The 22,820-nt window shown below is 40.5% G+C and overlaps 1 protein-coding gene across 1 annotated transcript in view; it reads left to right on the top strand.

Moving 5' to 3' along the window:
* Nucleotides 1-22,820, top strand: part of ZNF407 (zinc finger protein 407) — a gene marked incomplete at its 5' end in the record, with an annotated part of 322,142 nt that overhangs the window by 190,493 nt on the left and 108,829 nt on the right. The window contains 2 exons of the mRNA XM_080920027.1: nucleotides 523-606; nucleotides 5,027-5,147. Of these exons, the coding sequence (XP_080776153.1) occupies nucleotides 523-606; nucleotides 5,027-5,147 (205 nt within the window). The remainder of the gene's footprint in view (nucleotides 1-522; nucleotides 607-5,026; nucleotides 5,148-22,820) is intronic.

Below are 22,820 nucleotides of genomic sequence, written 5' to 3'. Positions count from 1 at the left end.
GTCCAAGGAAGCTCTTTAATCCATATTATTAAGTGTAAGGTGATTAAAGGAGACCCTGATAGAATCGGCTAAAACTAATTCAATGTTCCTAAGTTGTTAAAATTTCAATATATTTTATTTAAGCAGAATTATATATACTGTATATTAACTATTCCAAGCAATCTTTACTCAGCTCAGAAAGGCCAGATGTATGGGAATTGTAAAAAATCAGGATATGCATAAAGCTGTTCACGTGCATAAAACAGCCCCATCTGGAAGACATCTACCAGAAATGAAGTTGTACAAAACCATTCCATTGATAATAAAGCTAATTTTTATGGGTCTGACAAGTATGTAATTATGTTCAGTGGTGCTTTTCAGATTTTATCACAGTCAATAAACCGCAGTGGTAATTTCATTCCCATTTGACATATTTACATGGAAACATTTGATTGGAGGAATTAGTAACCCTGAAAGCCTTGATAGATATGTTTTAATGATCTGTGACCTCCACAGTCCCTCATCTGTTTATTGTTGCAACAGGCGAGAAGTCATTTCTCTGTGACCTCTGTGGCTTCGCCGGTGGGACTCGGCATGCCCTCACCAAGCACCGTCGGCAGCATACAGGTCAGTACTGAGCTTGCTCCTGGCTTCTCTCTGCAGGGCTGAGGCAGGGTGTTAAATACCCAAGCACAGGTGGCCTCCTGGTTTGCTTCCTCTTTAATCTAGGCCTTTGCAAATGAGATTTTCTTTAGACCCTCATATATCTCACATACACAGCATTTATAGAATTTAGATTGTCTGTGCTTATACGCTTAAAAAGTAGTCACCTGTGTAAGGCTCCAGATATCCCCATGAACCTTATCTTAAGTTGGTAAAAGGGCAAGCTTCCCATGCCCAGATAATTGAGGATGTTTTGTGTCTGTAAAGCCCTGTCTTAGCCTCCTTCCTGGATCCAGGGAAGCTTCTGTTGGGCCTTCTCCGTTCTTCCTGTCACACCCTCCCCGCTGCCTACTTGGCCACATGCTGCTGTCTCTCTACCTGCCTGTGTTGTGAGCTTATTCATCAGTCTCGGGCCATGTGACTCCATGGGGAGTAGGTACTACTGCAGTCATTCTTGCTGCTGAGGGAGGAGCAGCAGAGACACAGCATGAGAGATAAGTCAGGACATGGAAGATAACCTATCCCATGATATTCAGGAAAGACAGTGGTCTCACAGGTATTTATTCTGATAATTCTAGATAATGTGTGTCCAAGATGGTATTGTCTCAGCGCAGTTTTCTTTTGTAATTCTCAGCACAACTACATTTTCCTGTCATCAAGACTTTGCTAACGGAACAGTCACAGTCCATGTGGTGAGGGTGTGGCCCCTGGTAAAGTTCCATCATTGCTCCAGTGACTAGCCTCACACCATGCACACATGAGCAGCTCTAACTTTACTTAGTGGGTTACCACAGAAACAAGACATGAAGCTGGAGGAGAACATGTTGAGGACATCTGTGAGAATTAGTTAGGGGCAAGTAAAGAACATATGTGGTCCTTTTTCATGTATACTTCTTGAGCATAAAGAAGAAAATTTCAATATAGTACTTATAACATTGAGGTTCTTCAAGTGCTGTGTTATACAGATACAGGCAGCCTCACTCCTCATGATGGCATTTTCAGAATCAATGAAAAGGAACTGAAGTCATTGCTTTTAAGTCTTGAGTTTCTGGGGTTAAATTTTCATATGGATAAAAGCCATTGAGATGAATGGTAGTGTTGAAAGTATAACTGTAGAAATGCACAGGCTGTGTGTACGTGCAGAGCTTAGCTTTTGTGTAAGGGTTCGGTAGAATGGAGGCCGTGTGGGTCCAGCTGTCCTCGTATGGCAAATGGAGACAGAGAGTCGAAAATCTGTAGAAACCATGGAGTTGGAGGTGTTTAATTCATGTTTCCAGCTTATTGATAACTCAGGGTTTTATGGTCTACATGGCACTTTTGCTTTTCTGTTCCCGTCCGTGTTGCTCCAGGGGACAGCCGCCCCCTGTGCCATCCCTCCAGCTGCTGTTTTCCCCTTTGCCCCATGGTACAGGCAGTAACACTGCCGTCCACACAGTCCAGGTGATGGATCGATCAGGAAGCCTGCATCGAGCCAGCACAACTTTATATTTTATGTCAGGTCCAGAGGCTCCTTATTACTTTGCTATTAACTTTATACCATATAGGACAATGTCTCACAGACAGAGGTATCTGTCTTTCTGGCATTTATCTGCCTCTGTGGCACAAATCAAACATGATTCTTTAATACCAAAGTCAGTTCTTAAAAGACTTTGCCTCCACAAACAGATCATTCCAACTCAGTCTAGGCACTTAGCTTTTATGTTAGACTTAAAATGTTTAAGCAACGCATGCCTCCCCCAAACCCCCAGGGCTAAACTTGATGGCACATTTGAAATCTATATTTTTGATGTGTCTGTCTTTGACATGGTTTACCCTTTTACCAGTGTCCAGGCAAATTCCACGCGGCACAGAAAGGGATAGATATCCAAAGTGTTCCACATGGCGTAAATAATTCCCCACCGAAGTGTGGGTTGTCTGGGGGTCTGACATGAAACATCTTCCATTCTGAGATTTACTTTTATCACCTGTCAGAGACCCTTGATTCAAGGGCACAGACACCAATCCTCACGTGCTGTTGGAGAGATCTGGCCAGCTTAATAACCACCAGTCCACCCTAAGGAATGTGAAGTGTGATTTCCAGGAGATGTTGTTGGGCAGTCTGACAGATGGTTGACACACAAAAAGACAGGGCGCCATGGAAACAAGCTGTCCTGGTGTCTCTGTTTTCCTTCCTTTCTGTCTGTTAGGTCTAAGACGTGAACTGTTTCTTATTGGGTATTTTGTGCAAGATTAATGATTGTAAAGGACAGTATTTATGAAATGAGAAACAACAGCCTAATAGTTTAGTCAAGGAAAAAGTGGTAAGTACAGTTACAACAGAAAACTGTTAACTATGGTTACAGCAGAACTTCTTGTTCAGCACCTCCCCCATCAACCTCCCTATCCCCCCCCCCCCCCTTCAGTTCTGTTGTTTAGCTGGGCCTTGGGTTTATGGGCTCCAGTGAATTTTGACTCCACCACCCAACTAGCTAGGACTTCGGAGGACATGGCAGTGTTGTCTGGGGCTTTTAAATGGTGTGTGTCCAGGTCTCTGTTGATTTATACATAATGTCATCTAAGAATTACTGTATTAACTTGGAGTAAATTCTGGCTGTGGAATGGTAGACAAGTCAGAAGTGGTTTTCCCATCTGTACTCCAACCGTGTCTCTTCAGTAAATGGCAGTCTCACAAAGGCCCACTGTGGACTAAGAACTGTTAAAAAAGTGGTGTTCCTTAGAAATGAGCCTCCATTTGAGTATTCAGTGCCAGGTCCTCAATCTATAAATTGTATATAAAAGCAACAGGAAATGTTGTAGTCTCCACCCCTTCAGGTGTGTGTGTACGTGTGTGCAAAACAATAATTAATTAAAGAGAGACCATGCACATTCATCAGAGAGGCATAGTGGGGCCATGGGAGAGGTTAGTGGGACAAAGGTGGGGGATGATTTCATTATCTTTTAGTTTGTAAAAACTGGGAAGAACTTTTTCATAGAAAGTATACACATCTCATTGTATTTCTTTTTAATTTCCAACCATTATCGATATTTAATTAGTTGAAATTTCTATTTCAAACTTTGAAGATTTCCTTTGAATCTTTACCGTTTGGGTATTTTTGTTAACTTTTGCTATGCAGTAACCCTAATAATCAAAAGGGATGTTTTCTTGAGGAAATTACCCATTTTAAAAAATTCAGAAATTACATATTTAGGATAACAGTGTTGAACATATGTAGCAGATTAACGGAATGAGGACTATCATGAAAGGCTAGAAAATGAGAAGTCACAAGTGGGGTTGTTGAAGTATAGTGTTGTAGATGGGAAATTTCTCAGTAAGTTATTCAAGAACATAGTTGTGTGAGAGTGTAGGACTGAGGGCTCCCTGCTTTAGCACTGTCAGTACAGAGAAATATAAGGTTACACACATGGGTTTTGGCTGCTCAAAAATGGGGAAAGTCATAGGTAAAATATTTTTTAGAATTATTAACTTTATGAGTAATATTGAGAGTATCATTTATAAACTCATTATGATGTTATTAGCAGTATTTTACTTTTTACTGAGACTTTGATATTTGCCATGCATTTTATGCTTCTAGCACATCTTAAAGAGCAAAGTTGAATTTAAAGTACATATATATATATATTGCATTTTGATAAATGTTGTACTGAAGAATAGGCTTTAAATTATTTAAAAAATGAAAGAAGAATAGGCTTGCGCTTTCGCTAACATAGCCATGCCAAAACAAGCCGAGTTGTACTAGATTTCAACTTTGAAGTTGTATTAATTGAAGTTAAGGAGTCTTGGGTCAGTTGCTTTGTAGCTAGTGACGTGGGAAAGACTCCAAGTGCATGTGGAGGAACAAGTAAAGAACACAGCAGTGGGTGAGCTCCACGCTTTCCCAGGACAGCCCTGTCCACACAGATTTACACTGCACCATGTGTTCTTTTGAGGTCCCATACCTTCTATCCTGTTACTCTTAATTTCTTTTAGTCCTAAAATTTATTAAAGTAATGGTCTCATTTCATTTTTCTTCATGATTAATGCTAGGAATTTATTACTTCACTTTTTATATGCAACTATATGTGTGTTGTATGATGGGCCATGTTTTTGGCTTCACTGACATTCCTTTTGTGGAATGTCTCTGATGTAACGTGCTCTATAAAATTATTTCACAATCTTAACCTGCACTTACAACCTGGAATCATGTTTGAACAGTATATTATATATCTTTCTAATAACTAACTTAGAAAAATCAGTAACATCTTCCAGCTTTCAAGTATCTTAAAGGTATGGAACCAAACAAATCATATTTGCAATGTTTTATTATATAAACATTTGCATCTTAATATTAGGCTGGAATTCTGATGTCCAGCTATTATCACTCATGTGTATGCACTTTTGTTACAGGGGAAAAGCCTTTCAAATGTGATGAGTGTAACTTCGCCTCCACAACCCAGTCACACTTGACTCGTCACAAGCGTGTGCACACTGGAGAGAAGCCATACAGGTGCCCTTGGTGTGACTACAGGTAATAAGGTCAGATGTGTCCCTAGAGTTGACCGGAACCCAGCCGAACCACAGCTTTTGCAATATGCTTTAGAATTCTTTAATGGGTTGGACATATAGGCAAGGTATTTAATTCCTGACTTCAGTGATGTCTGTTTAAAAATGGATGCCTTTTTAGAACAGTTTTACTGTAAATCAAGAAGGTAGATGAGAGATTTTCTTCATATACTTGCTTAATCCATTACTTCCATGGGAATACCTCCTTCACTGTCCTGTAGACCTTGTATTATAATTGATCTGCTCTACCAACACTGTATTCTAACACAGCCCTTACTTTCACTGACGACACATGCTTGCCCACGATGAAGCCATAGACTTGCAGTGAGTAGTTTAAATGGACTTCCGTTTTTATAGTCTCATTGCATAGGTTTTCTAACGTTTTTCCCTGCATGTTGAGTGTTTTGCTGTTCACTGTAAGGGTTCACTGCAGCAGTACACTATGCCATAAGTGTGAGCAAAAGCACCTGTGTGACACTGAAGGTGATGGCAGAAGTGTCTGCCTTCTGCAGTGGAATTGCACCATTTGTGACTGAGTTTTCAGAAACAATTATAATATTGATTGGAGAGGCAAATAAAAAGAGTAGGAGGGAGCCCAGACCAAGTCCTTAGTTCTAGTCGGTGAGCAGAAGTCTGTGTCAGTTTGCAGGCTGCACCTTCCAAGATGAAGGGGTTGTTGCTGGTGAGGAACTCAGACCTGAAAGCATTTTAGAAGCTGTGGCTGTTCTTCCCACTCTCTTGGTCTGGTAGCCAGTAGGCACTGCAGGCCCGAGGACAGAGCCACAGTGACAGCAGGATGCAGAAGGGACCCTGCCAGGTCAGCTGACCTCGAGCATGACTGTGAACTCTTCCACATTCCGTGATGCAGCGAACTTGGTACTCAGCTGGATGGTACCAGTGTTCAGCTCGGAGCTTCACCCTTGGGCTGCAGCTCTGCAGTCTGACTGCCACAGCACACATGCCGTGATAGAGAAACAGCAATCCCCTAAACCGAACAGCATAATATAAGTACTGAACACAGAGCTGTCTTCAAAAAGCAGACTTTTGTATGCCTATGAAAGTAAGTAACCTGTGCACTTGGCAAATATATTGCCACAATCTCGATTATTATCCACGTTATTACATTAATTTTTATGTGAAAGGTCATTGAATACTACAGAGATATTACAGATATATTTCATTCATTAATTATTTATTCATCCAACATTTTATGAGCTGTGCCTACACATGGCACTAGAATGGTATTTCTTGAAAGTTTGGGGAAATGGTGATCCAATTAGAAGAAATTCTAATCTCCTGATGCATATGGGGCCTGTTAAAACCGTTTTCAAGCCTTTTCACCTTTTCACAGAGCCTGTCCCATAGTCGTATTTCCAGTAAAAGAGATACAGTTAGAAAATGAGGACAATATTTCTTCATACGCCTTGCTTCTGGGATTACAAGCTTTAGATTACACCTGGTGCACATGGTTTGTTCTTATCTTGGAGGAGGGATTTGTTTCTTTGAGATAACTCTTCTTTCTCATTTGAAACACTTTGTAACTCCCTTTCTTCATGGTAGTCATCCTCAAGGACTGTGGGTCTCACAGTTTTCGGAGCAGCACACGTGTTGCAGATTAGATCTACAAAGCTCCTGATAACCTGACAGAAGTGTTACTCATGGCTACAAACAGTTCAGTCTGTAATGTTTACTCACTGACCCTCTAAGGAAGCAGGACACAGCAGGGGAGCTTTCTGTAAGGGATGCTGTCTATGGCCACCCCTTGCTCAGCACAGCACCAGTCGTGCCTTTGCTGTGAGCCTGCTCATTGCCCTGAGATGTGGGGAAGCACTGAGGCTCAGCACAGAGTGGGGTTGTCCTCAGAAGCTCTTCCTCTTAGAGCAACTCCATCTCTTTCATGAGATACTAATTGTTACTGTTTGCCTTACAAGGCCCTTATGTGCATTAGCACACACACACATTCTTAAACTCCCATCCACCTTCATAAACATGGGTTACTTACAGCCTCTCTTTCTTCAAGAGAGTACTGCTCTGCAGTAGATATTGGGGGCTCTACCTGTGCCGAGCTACTTCATGGCTTCTCATGTTCTCGTACGACCTCTGCCTGTGTCAGGAGCACAACCACTGCTCAGTATGCGCTTGCTAGAGAAACAACAGACGGAGAACATTGGTCAGAAGGTCGAACCTCTGAGAAATACAAAGAAAGGTATGTCAAGCTGCTCTGTGAGCACAGTGGGGAAGAAGAAACCAAACTGCAGTAGAGCGGGGCAGGTGTCAGGTGGACCATGTCATGAGGATGCCCTCACTCTCATTACTGCTCAGAGACCCATGTGCATGTCGGTTCGTCCTGTTTCTGTGTAAGCATATTCACATGATCATACGTATACTCAGATATGCATGCGAACACATTTACTCAGACACATTAATAATACCATTTACAATACAACCCAGCATCTTAAATATCTAGACATTGCTTATAAAAAATCTAAGGCATTTGCTGTAAGTTCCCTAAAACATTTTCTTACAGTACTAAGTATCATGCCAAGGTCTTGGGCATTTTAGGTAAACAGTCCACCACCCAGTTTCATTCTCAGGTGATAAAAAAACATTTAAAAAAACAACGGTACAACATTTTGTGAATCAAGATACATAACGCTATTTTCATGAATAGGAGGAGCCAGTTTATTAATAATGTTAATCATCTTCCAGATAACATATATTAAGTATTTTCCCAGTTGCTATCCCCCATGGAATTTAGTACGATGACTGTGGAATTCTTTAATACTACATAATATATTTTAAATTTTATTACAAAAATTACAATGAAAAAGCTTTTCCACTTGTAACTATTTTCCCTGAAGAAGACAGCAGTGAGCTCTAGATGTGCTTATATAATAAGTCACGTTTTACTGATAATAAATATTAAAAGACACTTTAACGAAATTTCTTTTGTATACATATCTCCATGTTAAGAAAAAAGCAGTTTTGTATAGTAATGAGAGCTGTGCTTTCTTTTCTTTTTTACAATAAAATTATTTATCCCAATCACTGTCCCCTGCCTGACCCTTCCCTTCCCATGCTTTTCATCGTCTCCTCTGAGAGAATGGAGGACCCCACACTGGATGCCCCCCATCCTGCCACATCAAGTGTGTAGAGGGCCAGGTGAGCAGTGATTCTGCGTCGCAGCAGCTGCAGTGCAGGCAGGAGTTGAACATATTCTGGTTTTACCAGCGTCTCAGTGGCAGATACTTTGCACACCTCAGCAGAATGGAAAGCAATGGTTAGGACCTTTGGGAATTCTGCTCAGCCTCACCCCAAAATTTGTGTTTTATGACATTTTAGTCCATAATTCAAATAGCTGTTTCTAAAACCAAACATTGCAACACTATATCATGCAAAGATATTTTAATTTAATATTTTTATGTGTAGGACTAATAGCAGAAAAATATTAGGAGTCTTTTTTAACTAGACCATTATGTTTCTATGATAGTTAAAAGACTTGTTTGAACACAACACTGCTGTGTAAATATGCAGTAGTCTCAAATTCAGCATGAAGCATTTGAAGTCTCTTGTCTGGAGTGAAGGCGTGTGCCGTACTAAGCGTGCTCCTGTGTGAGCAGGACTGAGCGTGCTGCATGCTCTTGTGTGTTCAGCAACATGGTTGCAGTGATATCATCATATATAACTTTGGCACATGTTGCAGAAATACCTGGGCTGTCTGTGAGCTTGATTCTGGTTTTCTTTGTTTTTGTGGGATATATGCTCGGATCATAAAGACATTGGGTGTTCACTAGACTTTGGGACTCCACACTCCAAGTTCATTGATGCCACAGTCTAAGAAGGTGGAACCTCGGCAGAGCCTGACATGGGGAGTATATAGTAGACCTAAATGTGTGTTTCCCATTGGCTTTGTACTTTGGTGAGACATCTTATTTCACTGTCAGTCTCATTGACGTTCAGACACAGCTACAGCTTCCGTGTCCTGCATGTCTGATGTGTGTTGAAATTTTTCTATAATCCATGTTGATTGAGGTTTCAGCACTTTTTACAATACTTAGAAATTATTAAATACAATTTCGATTTTTTTATATAATTGCTCAGACATTTTACAGTTTCAGAGTGCCTCACGTGAAAGTCACTGTCCTGTAACATGCCACACGAGTCATAATAATCACTATATTAGGAGTCTCATGTCTACGCTGCTCTGAGGCACTTGTGCTGAATATGCCTACTTCAAAACCTGTTGGTTGGTCATTACTTTTCAGAAGAAATCTTTAGATCTTCACTGAAGAATGCTTTTGTTAACACTACCAGAAAGGTCTGTCGTTCAAATGCCTTATTTTATCACCATCACACTTTGGTAGACTTGTGATGTTTTCATGCTCAGGTGTATTTCCAAATACTTCTGATTCCTCAATTCGGAAGTGTTGGACATTTTGCTAAAGTCACTACGTAGTTGTGGTCTCTGTGCAACTTGTCCCATGCAATGGCATCGCTGCTTTACAGTAGCTAGTGCGTGCCTACTGCATGTCTGCCAGGGTAATGGTGTTCTCCCAAGAATTAGCGTCCAGCACACTTTCACCTAGAAATCGCTAAGTCATTTTTTAAAAATACTTCCTGTCTGTGGTAAAGGTTAATTTTGTCTTCATGTAAAACATTTATATGATTTTATTTTCTCAAAGTAAATGGTTTGAAGCATTTCTAGTCACTCAGAAGCTTTATTCTTCTGTATACTGTGCTTGCCTCTTACTAGTGAATCATTACATTAATATTAAGAGAGTTTAAAGATGTATTAAATCCCATGATGTTAAGAGTTAAGAAAGAACTGTAGAGGTTTCCACAGCTTTTTTATTTTCTTACTGGGAAAACCCAGAAAGAGTATGAAAGAATATGGCCGCTTCCCATGTGCACCCCATGAGTCCCCACAGTAGGACCCATGGTGATCACATGCTTCTCAAAAAGTCCATATGTTCACCTGTTCCCCTCACAACATCTACCAGTCCAATATTAAACACTTCTCCCACGTACATTGTTTGCTTCATGTAGGTAGATGAATACTGTTCCTGTCCTCTGTGCTTCCTTGCCAGTATTAACTATCGTCTGCAAGGAAGTTAACAGTCATTAGAAATGGAAATGATATTTAAATTGTATTTGAAATTATATTTCTCATTTTATAAATTGAACATTAGTGCAATAATACTACTAGTTAAAATTATTCATGAAAAATATGAGTGTAGATTTGTTTACAAAAGAATTTTATAATTGGTCTTTTGAACCTGGGGCTATTTTTCAAGTTTGCATTATTAATTTAGGCAATGACATCTCATTCTATTTAGATATAAACATGGATCCCTTTCTGCTGCTTTTTCCTGTAAAATATCCAGAAGTCTCATCCATTATCCATCAGTGTATTCCATCACAACTTCATAACTTTTCATCATTAATTGCTATACATTATAATTTCAGAGCCTAAATTTAGACACATAATCCACGGTCCTATTGTATTATTTATGTAGCAGATTCTTAGACTTGTATTTACACAAAAATGAAACAGTCAACATTTTTCTATATTTTCTTTCCTTTTGTTCTGTATTGTCATCTTTCTATTATCAAAAACCAGCCCAGCCTTTCATGTGGCATAGTATCATTTTACACAGTGTAAAATCTCTCCTTGCCATCAGATCTTGACTATCCAGATTGCTTTCCCTTCACTTACGTGTTGGCAGATGAGAGTAGACTTACTGACACTGGTTTTGTTTGTAAGCTTACCATCCTATTAGATTCTCTTTTATTTCTTTAAGAATTTTGCAGGAAATGTGAACAACAGATAGAAGACTTAACTCGTCACACTGCTCTGTAGAGTAAAGGAGACTCTTGAGCACGTGAAGACTCATTTGGTAACATGTAGAAGGCAAATTTAAAGCTATTTTATTGTGCGTCTGTTGAAATTAAAATAAGCTCAATGCTTCAATTTTTCCCTGGAAATTTCCCTCTTAGCTCTATTACCATTATCCATCCCTTTGTTCTCTAGAATAGTCTTTTGTATTTTAGTTTATGCACAAATTATTTAATTCACAGCATGAAACTATTCCCCCCAAAATTAATAATTGTATGTCATAAAGCTAGTCAGTAAATTTCTAATTCTCACCTCACATTCAGGACTCATGATTGTCTTTGCTAACTCTGGAAATATGTTTTACCTTCCATCTTCTTACTGATGACTGATTTGCAACCTTGGCCAAGGTTTTCTGGAGATGTGTTTGGCACATTAGTTTCCTGCCCCAAGTGCATCTTTCTTGTGTGAGTAAGGGGTGGAGGACAGTTCCTGTTCCCTTCTCCCTCACAGAGCTGCAGCTCCGGCAGCAGACGGCTTTTCCTGTGCATCCTAGGCTCTCTGTGCTCCAGCAGGAGGACTGGCCAGGTACTTACACCTGTGGCCAAGTGAAACAGTTTGGCTGCTGGTTTGGAGTTGGAATTCATACTAGAAACTTTAGGGGATAAATACTTTTCACTTGGTAAAATCTGCTTTACCTTTAATTATAACTTGAAATGTTTTGGGAGATATTTTAAGATACATAACCTTGTATCTTAAAGTCATCAAGATACAGCTTTATGATCTTCCACTTGAAATTTCATTTTAATTTCTGAAACAGACATTTTAATAAAATAATATCAATTAGCAAACCGTTTTAGCTCATTGATGATAACAGCCATTTAAGACAGTGTCACACATTTCAAATATAAGGCAGATGCTCATTGGCGTTGTGTCTCCACAAGTTCAGCATCCAGCAGGATTCATTTTTCATGTCTGGGATTTGTTTCTGCAGCATCCTGAGTTAGAGAGACAAAGTCCACAGGGGATAATTTTCCCCTTTTGGATCAGGTCTTGAGAGAGTTCCTATTTTCCTTCCCGCGGTTTCCTGTGCTGCTTAGATTTGCCCCTGAATAGTAAGAAGGGAAAGATGATTGTAAAGAAGAGAAAAAAATGAAATTAGACATGCAAAGTGAATCATACAACTCTTGTAGAATAAATTGTAGTTAGCATTAATTTTTTATTTAGTTGTTAATAAAATTACAATAGTCATAAAATTATAAAATGAAAATATCTGTCATTAATATTATACATGACTTACATTTAAAGCTCTTTGTTTAGTTCCACTAATTAAGATGAAAATAGTTTCTCCTGTTGAGATCACAGGGATGTGTGAGTGGCTTTTCTTGGCATGAAGTAGACGGCTCCTTGACCGGCTCACTGCGTGACGAACGCCTGCTCCTCTTGCTCTGCAGTGCTCTGACCTGCTCCATAGCTCACACTACACGATGCTGAAAGACTAGAAAGCTGAGCTCATACTCTTGGTGGGCAATGGAAAGGTGAGGCTTTCCTCATACAGGGTTTCTCTGGAAACCAGGCGTCAGTCGGACTCTGGGTAGTACTCTCCTGCAGCCGGGTTGCCCTTGCTTGCCTGCCCCCTGTACACACTTCAGCCCATCACAGGAAAATGGCTGTGTAGTGAAAAATTACTGCTTAAAGATTCTCCAACCATTTGTCTGAGGAGGAGGAGTTTTATGTGGGTAGAAGTTTCTGGTACGTGTTGGTAGACTTTTCTTATGTAATCCTTCACAAAATAAAACCAGTGTCTGCATAATTTTCCCCTCCAGAAACGGTCTCAGAGGTTGTGGATGTGGCGTCGCCCTTGCTCTTCTGTTTTCCTAATGTGTACAGAAGCTGAGTCCTCCTGAGGGAGGCAGTCTGTGCCCCTCGCCTCTGTCCCTTTCACTTGTCCTCTCTTTCTAGTTGTGCGGTGTTAGCTTGCTTTTGCATCTTCTGTCCTGTTTTGTCTGACATTGTCCTCGTGGGTGGCTTGTCTTATGCACACTTCTCTGTCCTGGCTAAAGCAGACGAACCCATAGACTTTAATGTCTGTTGCACCTTGGCAGGCCAGATGCTGGTGCACTCCCTGATTTATCCCTGCACTTGGGTTAATATTGATTCTTTTATTCCAAAATTGCAATAAATGTTAAAAAGCGATACGTGTAGTTATATAGTAGATTCCATGACATTGTGGTTTACAAATTGCCTGTTTCTCTTTAAGGAAGAAGCTGTGCCTTGCCATCTTTTGTTTATCAGCACAGGTGAGGGGTTCTGCTTGTTGATGCAGCTACCGAATCGCTGAGATCACAGATTAATTAGATGAGCCATTGCCATCACAAAGTGACCATACACTCCCTCTGCTATCTCTTAAAGTAGAATCTAGATAAACATGTTTATTTAACCTACTGTTGTTGAATCCCAATTTCAGTCATTAATAGAGGACCAACGCTATCTTTGGGGATGGTCTTTCTACAAGGAATTACTATGGACAGTCCCTAGGGTGGTAGTTAAATATATCTGCATGTATTGTGATAGGAAGAAAGGCCTTAGAGATGAAAAAAATAGAAAATATTTTTGGGGCAATAGTCTCTTGCATAATAACTTATTCCTCAGACACCACCAGGGTTATTATCACAAAGAAAACACTTTCCTGTGTAACTACCTGTATCCCCAGCAGTTAGAAAGTTCAGGCCGTGAAGCTTATTAGGCGCACACTGGTAACTCCATGGAGAAGCTGACAGCAGTCTGAGTACTGTGGATAGCAGTACTGTCACCCTGACCCTCACTAAAAGAAATGGTAGCTTTGCTGTGCTTTGAAAGTTGACCATTTTCAGGATATCATTTGGAATGCTAGGATGCCAAACATCATTCTGTTTCCAACTCCTTTGTTTCATCCTATTCTGAAATATCTCTCTGGGACCTACATAAACATCATGTAGAGGGGGGAAAAAAGAAAATATTCAAGTTTAAAAACGGTTGGGAATCCTTTTTATAAGACAGGATTAGACCAACTTTCTATGTGAGCCATTCTTCTGATGGATTGAACTCCGTTTTTTTTTTAGATGAAGATGACCAAGCTCGCGGATATGTGGACTTTTACTTAGGCACTTCTGTAAAGGCAGTGCCTTCTCTTCTACATTCTTGGACCACCATTTTCTTTCTTTAGAAGAATATAGCACTAACTCTATTGTTTTTCCAACTTTATTTTTTCTGTTTGTAAAATGGTCTAGACTTAAAAGCTGCCTAACATTATCATTTATTTTATAGCTTCAAGTGAGGCATAGTTTAAACAAGCTAAAATTTAGTGCTCTGTAAGTAACTCCTCATCTGATATTTTCCCCCAACTCTGTAAACTTCCTGGACTCCTGCTGGGCAGCCGCCATCTTCCCTCTACCCTGCCTTGTCATGGAAGCTGCTCCCTGTGGTTTGGAATGAAAGCTTGTTATGTGTTCATGGTCCCGCTGTTTTGTTTCTTCAGTGTTAACGTGTAACTAGAAACAAATCAGAGCTTTTTGTTGGAAGAAAACATTGTACATGTTAAAACCTTTAGTTAAATAATGTGATTTGTTTCTTTGCTTAAAATGTTTGATGTGGAGAAGGGTTGAAATTTTAACTTAAGAATTTTGTTTTGATACAAACTCAGAAAGTTAGTTTTTTTGTTGTTTACATAAAATTCTGTTGTACTGTGTTCCTGAAGTGTGCTTTTTTTCTTTTTTCATTTTCAAGTTGTCTTTGCTCTCCAACAAGCCTGTGTTGTAAGATGAAGGAAATTGTGTAGCAAGGAGAACTAAGAGGTACCTGGGCACTGGCCCTGTGCTCACCAGAGTGGACGGGCGTGGCGAGAATGGCAGTGTTGGCCGGCGTCTGTGGGCAGTGAGCGCTGTTCCAGGCCCTAGACCATCAGATGTAGTGGGGTACAAAAATGAATGGGGAAGTGACTGAGGTGGGAGGGAGGCGGCAAAGGAGCCAAGTCAGGAGCCACCTGAAGACTGGAAGAGACTGACAGGCAGCAGAGAAAAGAAGTCTGTCTTTCAGGGCTGGAGCTCCCCAGGAGTGAGTCATCCCTGAGACCTCTCATGGAGAAGTGTTCTTTAGGAACGTGACAGGAAGTGTGATCTGGAACACACACCTTTCCCACACTCGCAGGAGATCATTGTGGAACCTGCTGGCAGCAGTGGCAGTGAAAGGGACCCTGGGAAAGATAGGAGTGAATCAGTCAGCAGAGAGGACAGCCAGCCAGAGCTTGGATAGAAGTGGGTGGGGGAGGGCTGCAGGAATGAGAGCGTCAAGCAGGGATTGGATGGTGAGCCTGGAGCCTGCTTCTGAGCCTCTAGATACAGAGGGTAGCCAGCCAGCTTCAGTTGTTTGAACATAGAGTGGCTTAGCACACCAAGTGTAAGTCATTGGACAGGGGAATCCAGCGCAGGAGCAATGGGGTCCCAGGACAGCAGCTACTCTGGCCACAGGTTGGAACTTGATTTGCTTTAGTTGCATTCTGAGCAGCTGTATTGTGGCGTTCAGATACTGTGAGATACCACACAGCACCAAATGTGACACTGTAGAGTTCAAAGATACGAAACCACAGACTTGGCATGGAGGGGGTACGGTTCTGTGCCATCCTCCCATTGCACCCACGGCAATGCGCACGTTTTCTGTAGCCTTCCTTGCATCTATACAGAAGGCTTTAACTGTATTTATTTAACTTGTAAGATTTTGCTTGCTGCTACCTAACAGTTCTATGTGATCCTTTAATGAACACTCATTTAAATGTACTTTCAAAATACGGCATCTTTTCTTTCTTATTCGGAATCATTTGTGCTAATGTTTCAGTTTTTCTAAGGTCAGTAAATCTAACAGAGCACTCCGATGATATCATAAGGCAAGTGCAGTGTACAGTTGTTTATTGTAATGACACTTCTTCATACATTTACAACCTGGTCCACTTTGCCCACCTCTTCTCTGCTTGCCCGTTTCCAAGTAATTACTGGAACATCATAAAACATCTTTGCCAATGAGAAGTGTAATATATTCGGGTTATATTGTGCTAAATCTTTTGAACATTATTTTTAAATTGACCCCTGGCTTCCTCAAACTGCTTTTTCTAGGAACAAATACCTTGGCTGGGGTCTGTCATTCCAAGAGAAATAAAATAAGGATATTCCGGGCATGGGACTTAGTGACTGTATAATATGGAAAGAGAAACCAGAGACATCACTCGTCAGGGTGAGGCAGGGGCATGATTTGTTTTCATGACTTAGAGTGCATGATAATGGCCGAGTGTTGGTGTCAGTTGTATTAAACCACTAAACAGTGGGAATAAGTCACCTCCATCACCCCACAGGCTGATGTTGGTTGCTTGTGCATTCAGTCACACGTATAGGTATCCTTTGATTCTGAAGCATCTGCCATTTTGTCCTATAATTGGTCTTATAAATATGACCAGCATGAGCCACTTTGGGCTGGACATCAGTTTGTAGCTTTAACTTACAACAAGGTATAAGCTTTAGAACTCAAGGGCCCATTTCCCTTTGCCTGATGTGAGGATTCTGTTTTGTATAACTGCACACACATTTTTGTAATTACAAATATGATGGAAAATATATTTCTCCAGAAGTAGAATGGCCCTGACACTGTGTTTTATTAAAATGGCTGCAAAACCAAGTGTCCTCCTCCTTGGTGAGCGCAGCCTTCCGGAGCAGAGGTCTGAAGGATGAGGAAAGGGGGTGCACCTGTGTCATGGAGATCAACTCAGATCCAGGAGCTGTGCTCCAGTCTCCCTGAGAAATAGGCCCGGATCCGGACACAGATGTTTGATTGTGTTCTTTCCAATTAATGATTTCTGGGTGGTATTGGAAACCGCTGTCACAGATGCACTGACTATGCAGTCCGGCTGGAGCTGCACATGCGCTCGTGCTTGTTTCTCTGCTCCCGTCTCTTCCTCGCAGTCTTTAAAGCAGTGTGTCCCTGATGGGAAAGGGGCTCCAAACAAGGTTTCAGCTTTATTTTAAGGTCTTTTTCTTTAGAGTTTAAAAGTGGAATCTCTGTTTTCTTTAGCTGTAAAAGCACAATCAAGGCAACATGATAAGTGAGTCAGTGCGGTAAAAGTAAAACTAATTTTGCCTTCACTCACATGAGCTATAGAAGGAGGAAGCTTTATTGTCCCTGGGAAGGTGATAAGGCAGAGTAATTGTATATTATACTGTCCGGGAACATCTGCCTGAGACCGTTGGAGCAATTCATCTATCATGGAGGATGCTGCATGTTTTGTCTTTCTGCTTTAACCCGTCCCCACTGCTGGCCCGCACGGAGGGTTTGATAGGGACTGCGCCTGGGCCAGGGCTCACATTAATCAGTCCCCTTGTTCAACACTCCAGCTGACATAATTACAACCTGCGCACAGCAGTTATTCAAGTCGAGTCCTTGTCACTCGTGGTGCGAAACTACACAGCTCAGATCCCGGAGGAGATTGCCTTATCACACAGAACAAGGGCTCGCAGGAGTCGGAGAGAATAGAAATGGGAGAATGTCTTCCGGGACTACTATATATTCCTTTAAAATAAGACATTTGAGAGACTTACAAGGGACAAAGGGAAGCATTGTGTGCAGGGTTGAAATGAACCGGTTATTATTTTTAAATGTATTACAGAGTGCATTTTTGTGCAACTCGACATAGATTATTAGATAATTTAGTGCTTCTGGTCATTATTGATTCTTTCAATTACCTTTTTCTTCTTCGGAGCTAATCACTGAACTTTAGAATTGTAAAAAAAAAATTCTTTCCTCTTTATAAAAAATAGTAAAATTAATGGATAATTCATCCTAAGCTTGATATTTGGCAAGTATATTTTTATAAGCCACAGCATTAGAACTAGGGAAAGATTTCTTCAACGGCCTTTCCACAGCTAAGTAAGTTCAGTGTTCACTGTGGCTGTGTACTACACAAATTTGAAAACAGAGCCAGTGTGAATTTTCTTTCAGGTAGTGTCCTGTCTCCAGGCTTGTACTGGCTAGTTAGTCTCCAGTTCCTGGTTGTCCCCAGTGTGAAGGATTGGCCCTCCTTCAGCCATTTAAGTAGTGGCTAATTTTTAATGGTAGCTCCATGCCCACACACAGCTTATGTAAATCTACGGCTCTGAGATGCTTTATGTGCTCAGGCCCTGCTGGGCCTCCCATTACACTCAGCTCTCTGCATGCGTGCCAGCCATTACTGTTTGGCAGGGGTTTTTTTTGGGGGGGGGTAATTTTTCCCCTTAAATATCTTTAAACTGTCCCATATAAAGCTATGCTCTGGCCCAGACTATCAAATATATTAGGAAATAAAATAATAAGCTTAATAACATTTTTACTTATTAAGTTCATAAAACTTTCAGTTAGAAAATTCTAGTAAATTATCCTTTATTCACTTACATGCGTGTATATATTTAATTTTTTGAATTGGAAAATATTGTGCTTTAGGTGGCTTATTTTAAACTAAATTTGTAAATAGATTATGTAGTTCAGGTGGGTTGTGTAGTAGTTGTCTGTTTCTTTGTTCTCGTGCTGACATGCCCCTCACTAAGCTGCATCTATAGACTTTTTCATATGCGTGCTGTAAATGGAAAGCAAGGAGAAAAACAGTCGAGCTCTAAAACAGGTTGATATGCAGGCATGAAACATCAGTGCAGGTTGATATGCAGGCATGAAGCATCCGTGCAGGTTGATATGCAGGCATGAAGCATCCGTGCAGGTTGATATGCAGGCATGAAGCATCCGTGCAGGTTGATATGCAGGCATGAAGCATCCGTGGTCTATACTTTTATGAAGAGTAGTAACACAACAGTGAACAGCAGCTTTAGGCCGTCAGTGCCATAGGCAGAATAGTGAAAAGACGTGGACCTCATAGGTCCGCACTCTGAACCTCACACAGCAGTGCTCTGTCTACTTTAGATGTCGTCCTGTTTAGGTTAGTGGGGAAGGCATTCTGCATGCAGTAGCCCTTTTCTCCCCTTGAGATACACAGAGAGCAACAGCTTGAAGTGTTTGGACTCCACTGTAAAGGGATGCATAGACTGTCTCACAGATGGCAGACTTCTCTGACCCACAGGTCCTCTTGCCCAAGTCACGGAAGGACGACCCCACTCTCTGCTTCCCACAGTTACTTGGAATGGCTCTGCATCATTGCATATCGTAGGACATCTGAGCTCCATTTTCAACAGGCTTCAGTTGGATCAAAAGCTCGCCTGCTCTTTTTCACAGGGGGTTGTTCTTTCCTCTCCATTTTACTGATGATGCTCCCGGAATTTGGAAGTGGGGATCTTGGTGCAGTGTGTTTTCTGCCAGGGGATAGAGGAATCCTGGGAGTGAAATCTTTCCAGGGTTTACTCTTCTTTACTGAGGTATTTCAGGCACCACACACATGGTGTGCATACTGTCCCCAAAGTACTTACATGTAATTTTAAATGTACAAAGTCCTGAATGTGGAATTTGGGTTTCTAACAGGAAAGAATACTCGGTGTCCTAGCACCTGCCATTTCTTCTTTGTGATTTGTATTGTTTCTCAGTGGTATGGAAGATGGAAATGAGGTAATGAGGTTAAGTATCCTCTCACTGGTTGTAGATACCATTAGCAGACATTTGAATGAATAATAATTTCAATTGAAGTTAATGTGGGAAATAAATGTTATGCAACAAGATTAACTGTGATGTGGTGGACAGTATACCTCACAGGCAGTTGCCGAGTTTATGGCTAAGTAAAGTTTTAGTAAGCATTTTAATCAAGATCACTTTGAGTTGATAGAAATTAGTAAAGAAATTTGAACAATATAGAAAGCAAAATAGTTGTCACCTTCTCAAAAAGTAGGCGTGCTGTCTAATTGGATACTTACCCAGTGGCCTCACCCAGCAGCAGAGACCCCATCTCCTCAGGCCTCACCCAGCAGCGGAGACCCCATCTCCTCAGGCATTTGAGCAGAGCCAGTCTTATGGCCTCACCCAGCAGCGGAGACCCCATCTCCTCAGGCCTCACCCAGCAGCGGAGACCCCATCTCCTCAGGCATTTGAGCAGAGCCAGTCTTATGGCCTCACCCAGCAGCGGGGACCCCATCTCCTCAGGCATTTGAGCAGAGCCAGTCTTATGTGACACACACTTGCCACTCAGCTCCCTGGCAAATTTCTTTTCCCTGCTCGATTTTACTCATGACATATGACCTATGTCATATAACAGAATTAAATGGAGAAATGGAAGACCCATACTTCAAAATGCTATAATTTATAAAAGGCAAAAAAATCATAGCAGTGGTCTAATAAGAATTCACCTATTTGACAGAAAAGTAACAAAGTCGGGGAAGTTTTTCATAAATTTAAAGGAAAATAATAGAAAACATTCTCCAGGTAAAATTTACTATTGCAGAAGATATTTCAAAGAAAATACTGTAAGGGTTCATTGTCTATTAAGGATTAACATTCCGAAGTCAGATTGTATGCAAAAGCAGCTAGCGTTTTTGCATCAATATTTGTAAGTGAAGTTGGTCTGAAGTTCTCTTTCTTTCTTGGTTCTTTGTGTAGTTTAGGTATGAGCATAATTGTGGCTTCATAGAATGAGTTGGGTAGTATGCCTTCTGTTTCTAGTTTGTAGGATAGTTTGAAGAATATTGGTATTAGGTCTTCTTTGAAGGTCTGATAGAATTCTGAGCTAAACCCATCTAGTCCTGGGCTTTTTTTGATTGGGAGACTTTTAATGACTGCTTGTATTTCTTTAGGGGTTATGGGACTGTTTAGATGGTTTATCTGGTCCTGACTTAACTTTGATACCTGGAATCTATCTAGAAAATTGTTCATTTTTTTTCTAGATTTTCCTGTTTTGTTGAATATAGACTTTTGCAATAGGATCTGATACTTTTTTTAAAATTGCCTCAGTTTCTGTGGTTATGTCTCCCCTTACACTTCTGATTTTGTTAATTTGAATACTGGTTCTGTGCCCTCTTTAGTCTGGCTAAGGGTTTATCAGTTTTGTGATTTTTCTCAAAGAACCAGCACCTGGTTTTCTTGATTCTTTTTTTTTTTTTTTTTTGTTTGTTTGTTTCTACTTGGTTGATTTCAGCCCTCTATTTGACTATTTTCTGTCTATTCCTCCTGGGTGTATTTGCTTTTTTTGTTGTTTAAAGTTTTGAGGTGTACTGTAAAGCTATTAGTGTATGCTTTCTCCAGTTTCTTTTTGGAGGCACTCAGAGCTATGAGTTTTCCTCTTAGTACTGCTTTCATTGTGTTCTGTAAGTTTGGCTATGCTGTGCCTTTATTTTCATTAAGTTCTAAATAGTCTTTACTTTCTTTCTTTATTTCTTCTGTGACCAAGATGTCATTGTATAGAACATTGTTCCATGTGTATGTGGGTTCTCTGTTGTTTTTGTTCTTACTGAAGACCAGCCTTAGTTCATGCATCTGAGAGGATCCATGGGATTATTTGGATCTTCTTGTATCTGTTGAGGATTGTTTTGTGACCAATTACATGGACACTTTTGGAGAAGGTATGTATTGTAAGGTGCTGAGAAGAAGGTATATTCATTTGTTTTAGGATGAAATATTCTATAGATATCTGTTTAATCCATTTGGTTCATAATTTTTGTTAGTTTCATTGTGTCTCTCTCTATTCAGTTTCTGTTTCCATGACCTGTCCATTGATGAGAGTGGGGTGTTAAAGTCTCCCATTTTTATTGTGTATGGTGTAATGTATACTTTAAGCTTTAGTAAAGTTCCTTTTATGAATGTGGGTACCCTTGCATTTGGAGTTTAGATGTTCAGAATTGAGAGTTCATCTTGGTAGATGGACCTTTGAGGAGAACTTCAAGTCTCTGAAGAATGAAATCAAAGAGGATCTCTGAAGATGGAAAGATCTCCCATTCTCATAGATTAGCAGGATTACTATAGTAAAAATGACCATCCTGGCAAAGACAGTGCAATCCACATCAAAATTCCAATTCAGTTCTCCATAGAGTTAAAAAGAGCAATTTGCAAATTCATTTGGAATAACAAAAAAAAAAAAAAAAAAAACAATGAAAGAAAATCTGGGAAATTGCCATCCCTGACTTGAAGCTGTATTACAGAGAAATGGTGATTAAAAACTGCTTGGTATTGATACAGAGACAGGCAAGTAGATCAATGGGATAATTAGGGGATTCTGGGGTAGGTGGTCCTTATCTTACTTTACCTCTAGGGGCTGGAAACTGTTGCTGACCCATTGTCCTTGCTTCTCAGGGCAGCTTCTAATGGTGGGATAGTTTCTGACTAGCTGCCTGAAGCCCGGGTTCTATGGGTTTTGTTGTTGTTGTTGTTTGTTTGTTTGTTTTTTAGTAACTGAGTTGCTGGGACTTGCCCAGATCTTAGGCCTGGTTTCCTACACTGCCAGTTTGAAACCTGTCATGAAGTTGACCTGTCTCAATACTTTGAGATCATCTCAGGTGCTGTAAACTACATCATAAACTACTATAGCCTCACATAGATAGATCTAGTAAGCTGGCCTTGTAGAATTGTGTTTGCAAAGTGATACTTTGTAATAAATGGTCTCCCCCAGCGTGTGCACCTGTGCTCTCACTTAGTTACTTGAGAGTCTAAGTAAAAGTATCTCCTGAACTTTAAGGGCAGCACAGGGCAGTGGTAAGAAGAAAAGTTAATTAATACAGAAGTAAAATAAAAGAGGAATGGGAAGGAGGGCTGGGAGGAAAGGAAGAAGGTACTGACCATTCCTTTCATATAACCTGCTGTTGGCTCACCTCTGACTCCACAGCCCATTGT

Source organism: Micromys minutus (assembly GCF_963924665.1).
Source record: "Micromys minutus genome assembly, chromosome: 8".
NCBI lineage: Eukaryota > Metazoa > Chordata > Mammalia > Rodentia > Muridae > Micromys > Micromys minutus.
The sequence above is the reverse complement of the archived record's forward strand: the minus strand, read 5'-3'. Positions and strand labels throughout refer to the sequence as shown.